We start from the raw sequence: 13971 nt of genomic DNA, 5'->3' as shown, positions 1-13971 counted from the left end.
GTTCAACAAATTTCTGCGTGTGCCTTTAAGACAGGCATAGACAAGGGCCCAGAAATTGGACGGGTGTCAAAAACGGGACAATCGTCTGTCGCCGCTCCAGCTCGGTGTTCTGAAACTTTGTAGAGCGAACGAACGAACTTACTTTCGATAACAAATGTGGCATTTACCGCACTTACAACAGCCGTTTATTTGAGGCCTTATGTAACAAAAGAACGAAACTCTTCCTCTTAAATGCACTTTCAGTTGGGAACTTCAGAAGCCCCTGGCCCCGGGCTTCCTCTGCAGGGAAGTCTCACAAAGAGGAATTGACTCCTACCGCGCCCCGGGGCGGTGCGAGTGGAGGGCGTGTCCACGAAGGGGCGGGGCCTGCGTGTGACGACTAATTTGGCGGCCGGAAGCGGCCCAGGGGCAAAGAGGACCCGGGCAAGCCCTCGACTTCCGGCGGCGTTTAGAGGACATCGTCCCCATCGCTGGCCAGTGTTTTCGTGGCCTTGTCCCACTCCCCATCTTGTTCTTGTTGTTTTTCTGTCCACATCCCAGTCTCGCTTGACCCTGGCGAAGCGGCTGGCGAGCTCCGCTGCTCACCCGCCCCCGGGGCCCCTCGCCAGCCGAGGGCCGGTTCCGGGGAGCCGCACGCGCACCTCCTTGTCCGTGCCGTCGTCCTCCCGGGGCCAAGTCCGGGGCCTGAGAGGCGTCTCCCCCGCTCCTCGGAGCGGTGGCGGCGGTGACAGCTCGGGACTGTGGTTGCGAAGGGAGCTCGGGGAGGAGGTACGCTTGAATTGCGTGACTTGGGGCGGGGATTCCTGGGGGTGTGGAGGGGGGGCCGGGAGTTGGGCTCCTGCCCCGCCTGGGACCCGCCGGGATTTTGAGCGCCTTGAGCATCCCACCCTTGAAACTCTGCAGCAGCTCCCTGTGCTCAGGCCTCGTTTCTCGCCCTCGTTCTGTTTCTGGCGAGGTTGTGTAAGGGGACGGGATGGATTCAGAAGGAATCATGACCGCTGGAGGTGGGCTTGGGGGGCCCTTGCGTGGGATTGGTGTTTCCACGCAATGAAAGGCTTCGGGAATGTGATTTTAGGTGTAAAACTCTCTCTTTACACATTCCAAACCTATTAGGGGAAGTATTGTATCTTGGTTGTCTTTGGTCCTACCTATTACCTGGTAACTTAACGACTTAAACCCTCGGTGCTGAGGAGTGCTACTTGACCATCTTCCGGTTCCCTAGGTAGATAGTTCTGGCAACTATGTATCAGAAACCGGGAAGGTGCTGCCTGGCACAATGTGATGTATGGCGAGATGATTTATGCAGCTAGACAGTTATTCAGAGTCGATATTAGTTGAGTGATATTGGTAGGATCTTGTCTGCGGATCACTAGTAGTGTCAAGCTTTTCGGTTATTTTGCGAGATTTCAGATAATTTGAACTACTCTGAAAATGCTGAGCGTGTGCAGTCTCTTCAGGAGTTTTGTTTGTTTTTGAAGACATAATTTTAAAAGTTTGGAAAAGATCTTACACCTCAAGTTTTCCAAGTCCATAACACTCGCGGTGAATACAAATGCGCTTATGCAGTGCAATCCCTGCGTGGTCAGCAGAGTCTAGTTCTGTAATATTTGAAAGAACTGGCTTTAGGACCTAAGCGAAAGTATTTTGGAGAGTTTTGTGAAAATAATCTGTAGATTTTCAAGTAATTTCTTAATGAAATATTCAGGTTGATGCGTGACAGTTTCAACAAGAGGCTGAGATTGTTGATACAGGGATGTAGCAATTTGTGTCAGTAAAAATAGTTGCAAGGTGAACCTAAGACTGTGGATCTGGTAGAATCCAGTTTTATCAAACATATGCCTTTTCCTGGCTTCCTAATTATTGATGATTCGGAATGAACATTGATTGCATATTTTAAGGTCTGCAAATTAACCCAATTTCCGTATCTGTAAACTAAAACTAAAGTCCAACAAGTAGATGTTGTTTTAATTTGTGTACAAGTTACCAGTGTTAATTTGTAATATCATATGTATTGGCTTTTACATATAGAAAGCAAAGTTTCTTGACACAGTTATTTGAAGAGTTGGTTTTCAGTGCCTGTTCGTCTCCCCCATTCCGCACTCTCCTTGTCATGTAGAGTTGGAGCTGTTTCAGCAGATGTTTAGTAGCAGTTGAAGCAATAACAGGTGTTGATATATAAAGTGTTATTCTTTTTGGGGTGGGAGGGAAGTTGCAGTTCTGTTTACTGCACTTTGCAGTAGTTGCCAGCGTGGAATTTTCCTCTGCGCATAGTCTTCTCAACAACATTATTTTTCTCTGCACAGTGCTACAGTGTTGTTTCATACCTGCGTAGTCAGGTTAGTAATGCCCCTTCTGCTCACAATTCAGTGTGGAATTGTTTTAGTTTATCTGCTACATCTAAGCAGTCTGCAAGATTGTTTTAGAAAGTTCTTTTTAAAAAATTCTCCCAGACTATGCAGCAAATAAACTTAACTTTCTTTCTGTCAAAATATAAAGAATAAATAGGAATGGGCCTTATTTTTAACATAGCCCTTTTTATTTTAGAACTTAGCAGATAGGGAGTTATTTTGCTACCACTTAGTACATTTATGTGGTGCTGGTTGCGTGTTATTTGACAGTTTACTAAATGCCACGCTGCTGCCGGTCAGATCGGGCCTGCCTTTCTGTTACTGGAAGGTGGGGCCTCACAAGGACGGGTTAAGGGTGGAAGGAGCATCCTAGAACTGATGCATTGTTTAACTGACCAGATTTCAGTAATCAGGCTTCAGAAGTAATTGTTTAAGAAGAGGCCCCTGTATATATTTTTTCTCAGCCATATTTATAGTATGAGTTACAAACATTGTGATATTTATAAGTTTTGGGGGGCAGGGACAGACAGTGTCCATTTATAAAGACCCTCTTTTGTTGTGTCTTAATGATGCAAACTTTGTCCCCTATTTTTCTTTTCAATTGAAAAATACAGTAACTTCTGATCTTTATTAACCCTTATTAACCCTGAAAACGGAGAGGAGAACTAGGAAGTACTCAGTAGACTCTCACAAGGGTCGCCCCGGCTTCCGTAATGCTGGTGTTGGGGCGAGGAGTGATGATAGGGAGAGGCGTGATGATAGGGGGTGGGATGGCAACCGAAAACCAAAGAAGAATTTGAAGACAAAACTGGAGAGAAAACCTTCAAAGTCTCTGAGCTACATATTAGATTAGAATGTAATCTACATATTAATATTTATAGTAACAATGAAACATAGAAATTTGTTTTTACTTATCAAATTCTCAGTTATAAATTGTAAAGTAGTGGTTTTCTCAGTTAATCAAAGCTCTACATTTTCTACATCTTTCTCATCTCCATTTATGTTGGCTTTTGGTTCTTTATGTTCAGTAAATCAAGTAGACGTGAAATTTTACCAACTTTTCCTCTGTAAAATCACATTTGGGCTGAGAATGAGCCCAAGAAAAGCCTGGAGAACAGTTGAGGCTTTATGTTGCAGCAAATTCTTCATTTATGTGACACTCTACACAATTTTTTTAAAATTTGAAATTTAAAGTTATTTTCTAACTTTGAATCACTAACAATTCATTGCTATTAAAATAATGATTATATTTTACATTAAAGAATGTATTGTTTTTCCAATTTGAAACTACCATATTGTATCACTTCCTAGTTTCCTCTTGGTTCATTTGTCAAATATTGTCCTTATTCTTTGGGTCCTTTTAAAATGTGACCTGAAAAGAAGTATTTCACTGAAACAAACATTGTTAAAAAAATTTTTTTTTTTAGTTTTGATTTGGTACTGCTGTGATTTAATAATTTTTCAAGTGATATGCCTTTACCTTGAAACACATTAAGAGAACATTTGTGAACTTCATAGAGACCAGTTTTATATCACATAGAACTTACATTTTTAGCTGTCATTGTTTATTCCAGTAACTAATATTTAGATTGTATAAAGTATAATACTGTTTAGTGTTTTTTTTTCTTTCTCTTATGCAGTTCCTATAGTAGTGTACTCTTTAGGTTATTTTTGGTCTAGAACTTAGCATTTTTTTTCTAATGTATATAATATAACTTTTTCTGATATTTTCATTTTCGGGTGAATTACCTGGTTACATATTTGGATAGTGTTTTATTACAGTCTTAGTTTTAATGTCTTGTTTACTTCTGTAAAATATTTTTATGATTTGCCTTCCTTGTTACTAGCAGTGGTAAAATAGCTGGTTTATTACTTTTAGTGCCTTTGACCTTTATGTCAATGCAGTATAGATTATAGAAACACCTTCACATTTTCTAGTTACATAGCTTGTTCTGTCTTGAAAGAAAGTCATCTTATTCTCATTGAGTGGTTTTTTTTTTTGTATTATTGGAAAATAAATATCCTTGATTACTGTTTTTCTTGACTAGTATAGGACAAAAAAAATTTTTAATAGTCTTCATTTTTCTCCCAATCTGATTTTTAGAACATAACTAATATCACTTAAATTGTATAAAATATAACTTTTACTATCAAAGTTCTCACCTGATTTTATTTTCCCATTTTTGACATGCTTTATTTTCCAGTTAACCAATTGATGGAGAATGATAGTGCAACTTTTCCTTAAAAGATAGTTACTAAATCTTGAAATGACCTGCGTAAGGAACTTAGAAACTAATTATTTTATAGTGTGTTTTCTGAGGTTGAATGTGCCATGACTACTTAGCTATGTGAGTAAAATCTTACTCATTTCCCCTGCAGAAGAGGTAAAATTCTAGCCAATAGATCCCAAAGTTATAAATTGATAATAAAGTGTGTCTTAGAAGATAATTTCTGTTTACCTGTGACCTCTCCTATTATTTTTTTTATACTGAAAAAAAAAAAAAATCCCTTGTAATTTTGCAGTGCTTTCTTCAGTTTTATCTACTAGTAAGTTATGGGCTCAGTTATTTCAAATTGAAGAATTTTACAGTTTTGCCTCCTTCTTTTTTGGTTAAAGTAGTACAAAATGTCAAAAATTAGAAGGAAGGTCACAGTGGAAAATACGAAGACCATATCTGAAAGCACATCCCGAAGACCCAGTGTGTTCGAGAGGCTGGGGCCCAGCACGGGGAGTGCGGCGGAGGTGAGTGGCCCCCGTGGGTCAAGGGGTGCAAAGGCACCCCCGCCCCTGAAATCCCAGCATGTGACCTAGAACTGAGCTGGTAGATGTGGTCAGGAAGAGGATCTAGGAGGGTCGGGTTATGGGTTTTTCTTTTTTTCGCTCTGATGTTTTTATTATTTGGGGAGTAATGTGTATCTCAGGTTAGCTGGAATTTTTATAGCGTTTGTTTTAATTTCGTTCCACTGGCATCTTTTGTCCAGAGTAAGTATGAGTAAATACGAAATTTACGTGGTGATGTCTGTCTCTTAGACACAGTGCCGCAACTGGTTGAAGACTGGCAACTGCCTCTATGGAAACACGTGTAGATTCGTGCATGGCCTTTCACCCCGGGGCAAAGGTTACAGCAGCAGTTACAGAAGGTGAGTTGAGAACTTTGAATTGTTCATATATGATTAGAAGATGGCTTTTATAGTTTATCTAGTAAAATCTGAAATACAACCATGTATTTGGTCAGATTTTCTATTTTGGTGGTAGTCCTATTGATACGTAGTCAAAGAGCAACAAGATCCTTTTAGTTGTTAATCTCAACGTTAATAGAATGTTTGTTTTAAAATTAACTTGGTCAATATTTACTTGTTTTGACAATAGATCTTTTTTATAATATATGTGTGACTTACTTTCCCCCTCCCTAATTATGTATTAAAATGCTGCTGAAGACAGAATTATGTTAAAATTTAAATAAGATATAATTTTAGCTTTTCAGAGGTTTTAAATTCACATCTTAATGACAAAACATAAGCTAATGCAAGCTCTGAAGGTTAAAATGCATTTCTAAATCCTTATCACAATGTATTAATGTATTTACATGAGGATAAATGTACTACCTATTTAGAATATCATTTTGTCTTTAATAAAGGCAATACTAAATTAATCTTTCCTAAAAAGACCTTTTATTCTTATTTTGGTTTCCTCATGATGATTTTGTTATGGTGTTTAAAGATGTATCATATGTAAAGATTGTCAGAAAAAGCGTTCAAATTTGATTGATAAAGAAATAATTTACCTAATTCTGAAATTGGTTGATTGATTTAACTACAGGAATAGTTTTAAAAATTGAAATTAGCATTTGGAGATTTTTTTTTAATTGGGTAAATTTTTTTTGTGTGTATAGATTTTGAAGTTTAATAGAATTTAAAATTCAAACCCTTAATATTAACTTACTTTCTATTCACTTGAATGTTGTATATTTTCGTTTACTTGTGATGCTGGCAGTGCTGAATACTGTCTTATTTGTATTTTGATTGTCATTTGTCTTCTCTTGTTACTGATAGGAAATTAGTCTTTGTAAGTTTAGTTACCTGTATAAAGACATACCTGGGAAACTACTTCAGTAATTTTAATGTTTTGCTTATATTATTATACATTTTTAATACATGCTTTAATACATCTTCAAAATTTATTATTAACTGATGCAAATTTTTTTTTAAAGATTTTATTTATTTTTAGACAGAGGAGAAAGAAAGGGAGACAATGTGTGGTTGCCTCTCATGTGCCCCCTACTGGGGACTTGGCCCACAACCCAGGCATGTGCCATGACTGGGAATCGAACCTGTGATCCTTTGGTTCACAGACTGGCACTCAACCACTGAGCCACACCAGCCAGGGCTCTGCAAATATATTCTTTTAAAATGATATCTAAATACAGATTTTGCTGTTTTGTTTTGGCTTTTGTTGTGTTTTTGTTTTAAAGGTCCCCAGAAAGACCCACAGGGGATCTCAGGGAAAGAATGAAGAACAAGCGCCAGGACGTGGACGCTGAGCCGCCGAAACGCAGCGCGGAGGAGCCGTCCTCCCCCGTCAGGGTAGGAGTGAGTTCCTGCAGTACAGTTACATTTCAGTAGTGACCTGTCGTTTCTGTTCTGTTTTAGATATTACCGTGTGCGGTGAGTATACATGTGGTGAATGTGGGAAATTGCAGTGATGTTCTGTATAGATAATATAATTCTAAGGGAAAAAGTCCTCTAGCAAAACTCCTTATTCTCTGGTTGTTTCACTTCTGGGCAGAAGTGAAGATGAAGGGAATTCACTGGTCGAGCTCAAGCTGGACTTCTCGGGGTTTCCTTCCCTGGGTGGGCGTCAGGAGTACGCAGACCTGTTCTTAGGTTCCCAGAGCTCAGCCATCCGGTACATCCCGCCTGCTTCCCGAGCGGTCCGAGCGGCCGGAGTAGGACCCTTTCAGATGGGAACACTGAAAGCAAAGCCTGTTGGGGACAGAGACTGAAGCGGACCGTAGGCAAAGGGAGGCACATGTGACCACAGTGCTTAGTGACGACCTTCCTGTCAGTTAAGCCAAAGGAGAAATGCATTTGTGATTAAAATCACAAACGCATTTGTAGTTTGTTGATTAAAAGAAAACAGGTGTTTGTCAGGAGTGGAAGTCTTCCCCAGAGCTATCTTTTTTTCAAGGAATTTATTCTAACAGATTTATTGAAATATAACTCACACACAGTACAATTCACCCATTTAAAGTACACACTTCGGTGATTTTTTGTATAATCACAGTCAGGCGATCACCACCACAGTCCATTTGGGAACATTTTGTCCCCTCCAGAAGGCACCCCGTACCCTTCAGCAGTCACCCCTCACCCACAGACGACGGGAGTCCTGGGCTGCTGACAGCCCGCTCACTGTCGCTGCGGACTCGCCCGTCTCGAAGGTTCTCTAAGTGCGCTCGTGCAGCGTGTGGCTTTTGTGACCGGCGTCCTCCACCTAGCGTAGTTTTCGAGGGTCATGAAAGGCTATAGAGTGTGTCCATACTTACTCCTTGTTTTTGCCAAATAATAGTCCGTTGTGATGATACCTCACATTTTGTTTATTCATTCGTTAGTTGATCATTTGGTTTCATCAGAATAGGGAAAGCTTCTCCTTTGGGAGCATTTGTGAAACTATTAAATGAGTTTGGGTTTATCTTTAGGTGTGTAAGAAAATGCCATCGTGTTACCGTGTGTGGCAACTCGTAGATCAGCAGTTACTGTGACTGGTGTATCCCATTTTAGTAACTTTTAAAGTCACAGGTTCGTGTGAATTTTACCCATTTTAAACAGTCTTTTACCCTGTGATTTTCACATGGTATACTTTGTATGTGATTATACATAGTACACTGTCAAGTGCTTATTAAAGTGATCGATTTGCAATGTATATTTTAAAATGTTATTCCTCCCATTTGCTTCATCTTTGTTCCCTGGTAAAATAGATGCAGTGTGTGTTTTTATTGTGGTGCACACTAAAACTTGTCGCTTCCTGGGCTTCGTAGATCAGTGATCATTTACAGAACTGAGTCTTTAATGAAACAAAATGAATGAAGTTAGAAAAGTTTCTATTGCAGTGACTATCTCATACAATTAAAAAATGTATAGTAACCTGCATATATGTATGTACTTTTTAGAAAGAATCTTCAAGGGGGAGACATAGGGAAAAGGAAGACATAAAAATTACCAAGGAGAGAACTCCAGAAAGTGAGGAGGAAAATGTGGAATGGGAAACTACTAGAGATGGTGAGTTTCAAAAATCTTTGTTTTTATAGTCAATTTATTGATTATTCCTGTTGTAGACTTTTTGTGGGCTTCAAAGTACTTTTCAACTGTGATCTGCCTATTTGTTCAGAATCATCTTATTGTCTCGTTTCTGCCTTATTGAGGTATAAAGCAGAAAGTGGCCTATAGTAACAGAGCAAAGGTAGAAAAAGCCATTCAACTTCTTCATCCTTTTTCCTTCCCACAACTTCACTGTGTAGCATCGCAGTCCTTTAGAATTTTAGTACATTTGTAAATCTTCTTTTCCTCAATGTCAGAGGTAAAAAATACAATCTAAATTTATATTTATATTTTTTTCACAATATTAAAAAATTTAAAAATTTTAAAGACCTGGGAAAATTATTCCCAGGGAATTGTTGACTTTCATCATTCAAAAGAGATTCAAATCTGATGATAATTGGGACTTGGAATTTGTTTATGAAAAATGAGCAAAATCATCTTTGAGGCATTGTCTTAACAAATAAGCATTTATTTTCCACACCATGAATGTTCTTTCTTCTTCGCTTCTCTGGCCTTCTGGAAGGTGAGCACTGTAGACTGACACTACCAAGTGTAGAGAAAGGGAATGCATTTGTGAACGTGTCGGGTGTGCTGGGTATTTTAGTATAATTTGTGTGATTACCTATTGATTCAGTAGCTTTGCTGTGCTACTTATATATGACATAACTAAAGAGTTTAAGAATGTAAGCCGCTTCTCAGCAGTACGATCAGGGGGACAAAATTATAGCTTGTGGGTCAGCCAGCACCTCTTTCTGCAAATAAAACTTTATTGGAATACAGCCATACGCATCGGGTTACCTGTTTCTCTGTGGCTGCGTTAGAGCTGCCACTGACGAGTTGATTACTTGTAACGGTCAAGAGCCTGCAAGTCCAAAAGGGTTGCTCCTATGCGTAGGAACAGTCTCTGAAAACTTACAGAGGCTAATACTTGAATTGTACCCTAAATGCCTCTCCAGTCATTTGAACATCAGTGCCTTTTAAGGAAATTCATTCCATCTTCAGACATTATCTGTTGAAGAGTGGCTTCTGAGAACAAACAGGAAACTTACCTCTGAGTAGTCCATTCGTCATGAGCCAGTCTGACACCTCTTACAGAGTAGTTGTAGATGCAGCTACGGTCCATTGTGGTTGATTAGTTAGTTAATGCATTGAAACAAATATTACAAACCTTCACTCAAGACTGGATGGTTAACTTTTCCTAAGTAGTAGAGGATTAACCCTTAACATACTCAAAATTCTTTTTGTTTTAATTATTTTTGGATAAAAAAACCCCTGAAATCTATTAGAAACCTATCTTTAAAAGTAAAAATTTTTCTATTTCTATTACAATAATGCATGCTTGTTGTTGAAAATTTAAAAGGTTCAGAAAAGCCTAAATCAGTTTTCTCCATATTATCGCAGTAGCTGACTGAGAACCTCTCAGACCTCTAATCCCTTCGTTTGTGTGCTTGCCGTTTACCACTCAGAGGTGATGGACTCTTCATCTGCAGGCTCCCTCAGCTTCCTGCCCCTGCACACCTACAGACTAGTTGTTAATTCACACCTAAATGTTTTCATTTCCCATTTGTTCTCAGAGAGGTCTCCCTCCAGCTGTATGAGGTTATAGTCCCCTGTATTCTGCATCTGATTTCCTTCTATCTGCAGCCTTCTTTATTTATTATACACCCATCTTGACATTTTTCTCCTCCCGTGTTACTTTTACCCATCACCCTGCTTGTCCCCTGTTTGCAACTAAACTCTGAAAGACTTCTATGCCCTACTGTCTCCATTTTCCCCCTCATACTTATTCAGTCTTCTGACCCACGTCTCCCCTAAATCTGTTCTCCAAGGTCCCTAGTAACTTCCCCTTTGCTAAATAAATGGAGACGCTCTTGTCTCCATCTTCCGTAACCCTTCTGCAGCACGACACGTCCGAGATCCTCTGTCTTCCCGAAGTCCTCTTCCCCGTGGCTTCCCTGTGCCCCCCTTCGGGTCTTCTGTCTTCCTGCTCGCACCTCGCTGCCCTGCCTGTTGATTGCCGACGTTTTATTCTAGACAGTCATCTAAAAAATACTAACGTGATTTTATTACAAGACCCTTTTATTTATCCAGTTCTTTGGAGAGGTGAGTAAATGTCTTTTATCCCGGTTTCACTTGCAGAGTATTCACGTGGCTGTTTATGTTTTCTCTTGACTGAAACTGACAAGATTTGAAAATTGCGTACCTTTTGGTGCATTTAATGCTTAGAATTGGTTTCTGAGTGTTCTAATTTTATCTTTTAAAAATCCCATTTCCTAACCAACACTGAACCCCTAACTACCCAAAATTACTCCCAGAAAACATAGGAACCTTACAAATATTTGGCTTTTCATAAATCAGCCATATTGATTTGAATCCTTTGTAGAAACAGTATATATTTCTTTTATCTTTTAGAATATGTTAATCTAATAAAGGGCTCTACCATTTTAATTGATATAAAAGTTGAAGAGATTCTCTAGTTTTTGATATAGATAATTATTATAGCTTCTGACAAGTAATGGGATTTTTATTTTAAAGATTCTGACAATGGAGATATTAATTATGATTATGTTCATGAGTTGTCATTGGAAATGAAGCGTCAGAAGATACAGAGGGAATTAATGAAGCTGGAACAAGAAAACATGGAGAAGAGAGAAGAAATTATTATTAAAAAGGAGGTGTGCTATTTATTGAAATATATGTTAGTTAACTGACATCAACATGGATATTTATCAGAACTCACTAGGACTTGCTACATCTTAAATTGTATTAGGATATTGATATATATATTGGTCGGCATGCTGCATATCAATCACTTCCTCTGTGTCAGTCATTCGACCTATTAGATAAATAGGAAATCTCATTCCTGCTGGACAGGTGAGCAAAACTGGGGTTCCGTAGCCTGGAGTGACCAGCTAATGTAAAGTGGGATTGGATTATGGGTACGTCTGTTGTTGAGGCCCATGCTACTTCTAGAATACTCGAGTCACTTCTAGAGATAGATAACTTATTGGAATGGAATTTGTGATTGTCGAGGAGATTTTGAAGTTTCCTAGCTTTAGTTTGTTTTATTGGTGTTAGCGTCACTCAGGGCAGAAAGCACAGGTTCGGAAGTCAGATTGCAGTCCGCACCTGACTGCCGTAGCAACACTTAGCACCTTGTCCAAATTCCCGTGTGGCTTACAAACCCGTGCTTTGCCGCCTGAGTGTTACAGCCCTGAGGGAAGTTTCTGAACTGACTTACTGAATGTTTTTGAAAGGTCTCACCAGAAGTGGTTAGATCAAAGTTATCTCCATCACCTTCTCTGAGAAAGTCTAGCAAATCTCCAAAACGAAAATCAAGCCCTAAGTCGTCGTCTTCGTCCAGCAAGAAGGACAAGAAGGCAGCTGCAGTGTCCTCCCCCTTGTTGGACCAGCAGAGGTCAGTGGGCTGGTGAACGGGGCCAGAGAGAAATAGCTCTTTCTGACGTGGCGCTCGGAAGATTTAGTAGATTCCAGAGGGTACTTTTAACGCTTTCAGGATTGAATGTAAGGTTCCTTCTTTTAAAAAGACTGAAATGTTTCACTTCAAAAGAAAATAATAACAATAAAAAAAAGTCTCTCGCATCTACATGTGCTTCAGAGACTTTTATTTTTTTAAGAAATGAAACATAACATACATTTCCTGTTTTTCCCTCTTGAATTTGGCTTTTGCGGTACTTGTGTATCTGTCTTCATACTGTCATAATATGTAGTATTCTGCAGTATGTAGTAGTATTTTTATCTGTTTAATCTTAACTACAGATGTATTATAACCTGCCTTCTGCAACTTTTTCACTTGTGTTTCTTACATTTATCTATATTGATATATGTAGCCTTAATTTTTTAGTATTTATACTATGTATTTATTTACTTTGTTGAACATTTACATTGTTTCTAGTTTTTAGCTAGTAGAAATTATACATAATGAGCTTCATTATGTATAATTGTCTCTTTGTGTACATGACCACAAGGTTAAATTCTTTATAGTGTATACCTAGCAGTAATAATATATCATTTAGCTTTATTGTAGTAGCCAGTGGAGGAAATAAAAACAGAAATATTTAAATATTATTACATGAGGGAGTAAGAATAAGGCAGGAGACACTTTTTCATTTAATGTCCCTCTGTACTATTTAAATACAAATTAAAGTACATATACTAATTTTATTGAAGAAAAAAATCTAAATAAAAATCTCTTCCCAACTTTTGACCCGTTAGCAAGCCTGGCCTGCCTGAGCCTGTAATGAAACGCATATTTGACCCCTTCCGTCTGGTTTCCGGAGGCCTCCCCTCTGCTTCAGACGCCGGGCACACTTCGCCCAGGCGACCATGGCAGCTCACTGGCTGTGTGGACGCTCGCTGTCTAGTGTCCACTTCCCACACGCGGGTGCCCCGACTCACTGCATGGATGTTGCAAGAGAAGTCTTAAGAGAACTATTCCGAGGAATTTATTTTATCATTGGAAAACTCAGCGATTTTCCATTCCCTTAAGTGAAATTCAGATTTTTTAGAATGACAGACTGATCTTTCAGCTGCATTTTTATCATCTTTTACACCTTTCCATATTTCATTCTTCAGTGTCTAGCTCAAATTTTATCTTTTTTTTTCTGATTTCTCCTTATTAAACGTAATTTGTACACATCAGATTTTATTTTTGCTGTCTCTTAATAATTGTTGTTTGCACTGTATTTTAGCTGTGACATACTACTTTTACAACCTCTGTGAGACTTGAGGGCCTTGTAGGTGGGGGTCTCGATTCTGTCGTTGTTCTGTCTGCCCACAGCACCTGCTTTCAGAGCGTTGTGTTTTATTCAGTCACTGTGTAGAGTTGACTTGGGCCTCTCCTTTGCTCCGGAATTCCATAAACGTTGCAAGGGACGCGGAAGAAGCTGAACTGTAGAGCGATGCCCTTCACCCCCACTTGTTCTGGACCCCCTTGGCTTACCAGTTATTAACTTTCCCTCAATTCTGTTCATTTCTCCCCAAAACAGTGTACCAGAGTTACTCTTTTTTTCACTTTCTTACTCTACTTATAAAGTCTGAAGTTGAATCTCCACAGAAAGTTTTGATAACTGTTGAGAGGAGGGGTTAGTTTCATCCTGTTCTTTTTCATGTCGTCCTCCCTTACTGCCTTATTAGTAGCTCACTTATGTTTTGGTGAATATTTAGCATAAATAATTACCTATGTTGATTTAACTACACTATTTCGTGTATTCTACAATGCTGTTTACTATTAATTTGATAATAGAAGCAGAAGGATCTGGAAAACAGTACATTTTAGGTACAAAGA

General features: G+C 39.0%; 1 protein-coding gene across 6 annotated transcripts in view; it reads left to right on the top strand.

The window, feature by feature from the left end:
- The first annotated feature begins 397 nt into the window (after window positions 1-397).
- ZC3H13 (zinc finger CCCH-type containing 13) overlaps window positions 398-13971 on the top strand; it is a 43400-nt gene continuing 29826 nt past the window's right edge. For 5 of the 6 annotated variants that reach the window (XM_024568544.4, XM_053916474.2, XM_053916473.2 and 2 more), the window contains exons 1-7: window positions 398-768; window positions 4966-5091; window positions 5380-5489; window positions 6821-6932; window positions 8516-8624; window positions 11199-11338; window positions 11921-12081. In XM_024568544.4, coding sequence (XP_024424312.2) covers window positions 4975-5091; window positions 5380-5489; window positions 6821-6932; window positions 8516-8624; window positions 11199-11338; window positions 11921-12081 — 749 coding nt within the window. In that variant the 5' untranslated portion in view covers window positions 398-768; window positions 4966-4974. The remainder of the gene's footprint in view (window positions 769-4965; window positions 5092-5379; window positions 5490-6820; window positions 6933-8515; window positions 8625-11198; window positions 11339-11920; window positions 12082-13971) is intronic. The other variant, XM_071220183.1, reaches the window with a different exon arrangement.

The sequence above is a fragment of the Desmodus rotundus genome, chromosome 13 (assembly GCF_022682495.2).
Source record: "Desmodus rotundus isolate HL8 chromosome 13, HLdesRot8A.1, whole genome shotgun sequence".
In the NCBI taxonomy this organism is placed as follows: domain Eukaryota; kingdom Metazoa; phylum Chordata; class Mammalia; order Chiroptera; family Phyllostomidae; genus Desmodus; species Desmodus rotundus.
Note: the sequence above shows the minus strand (reverse complement) of the source record. Positions and strands in the feature narration are given on the sequence as shown.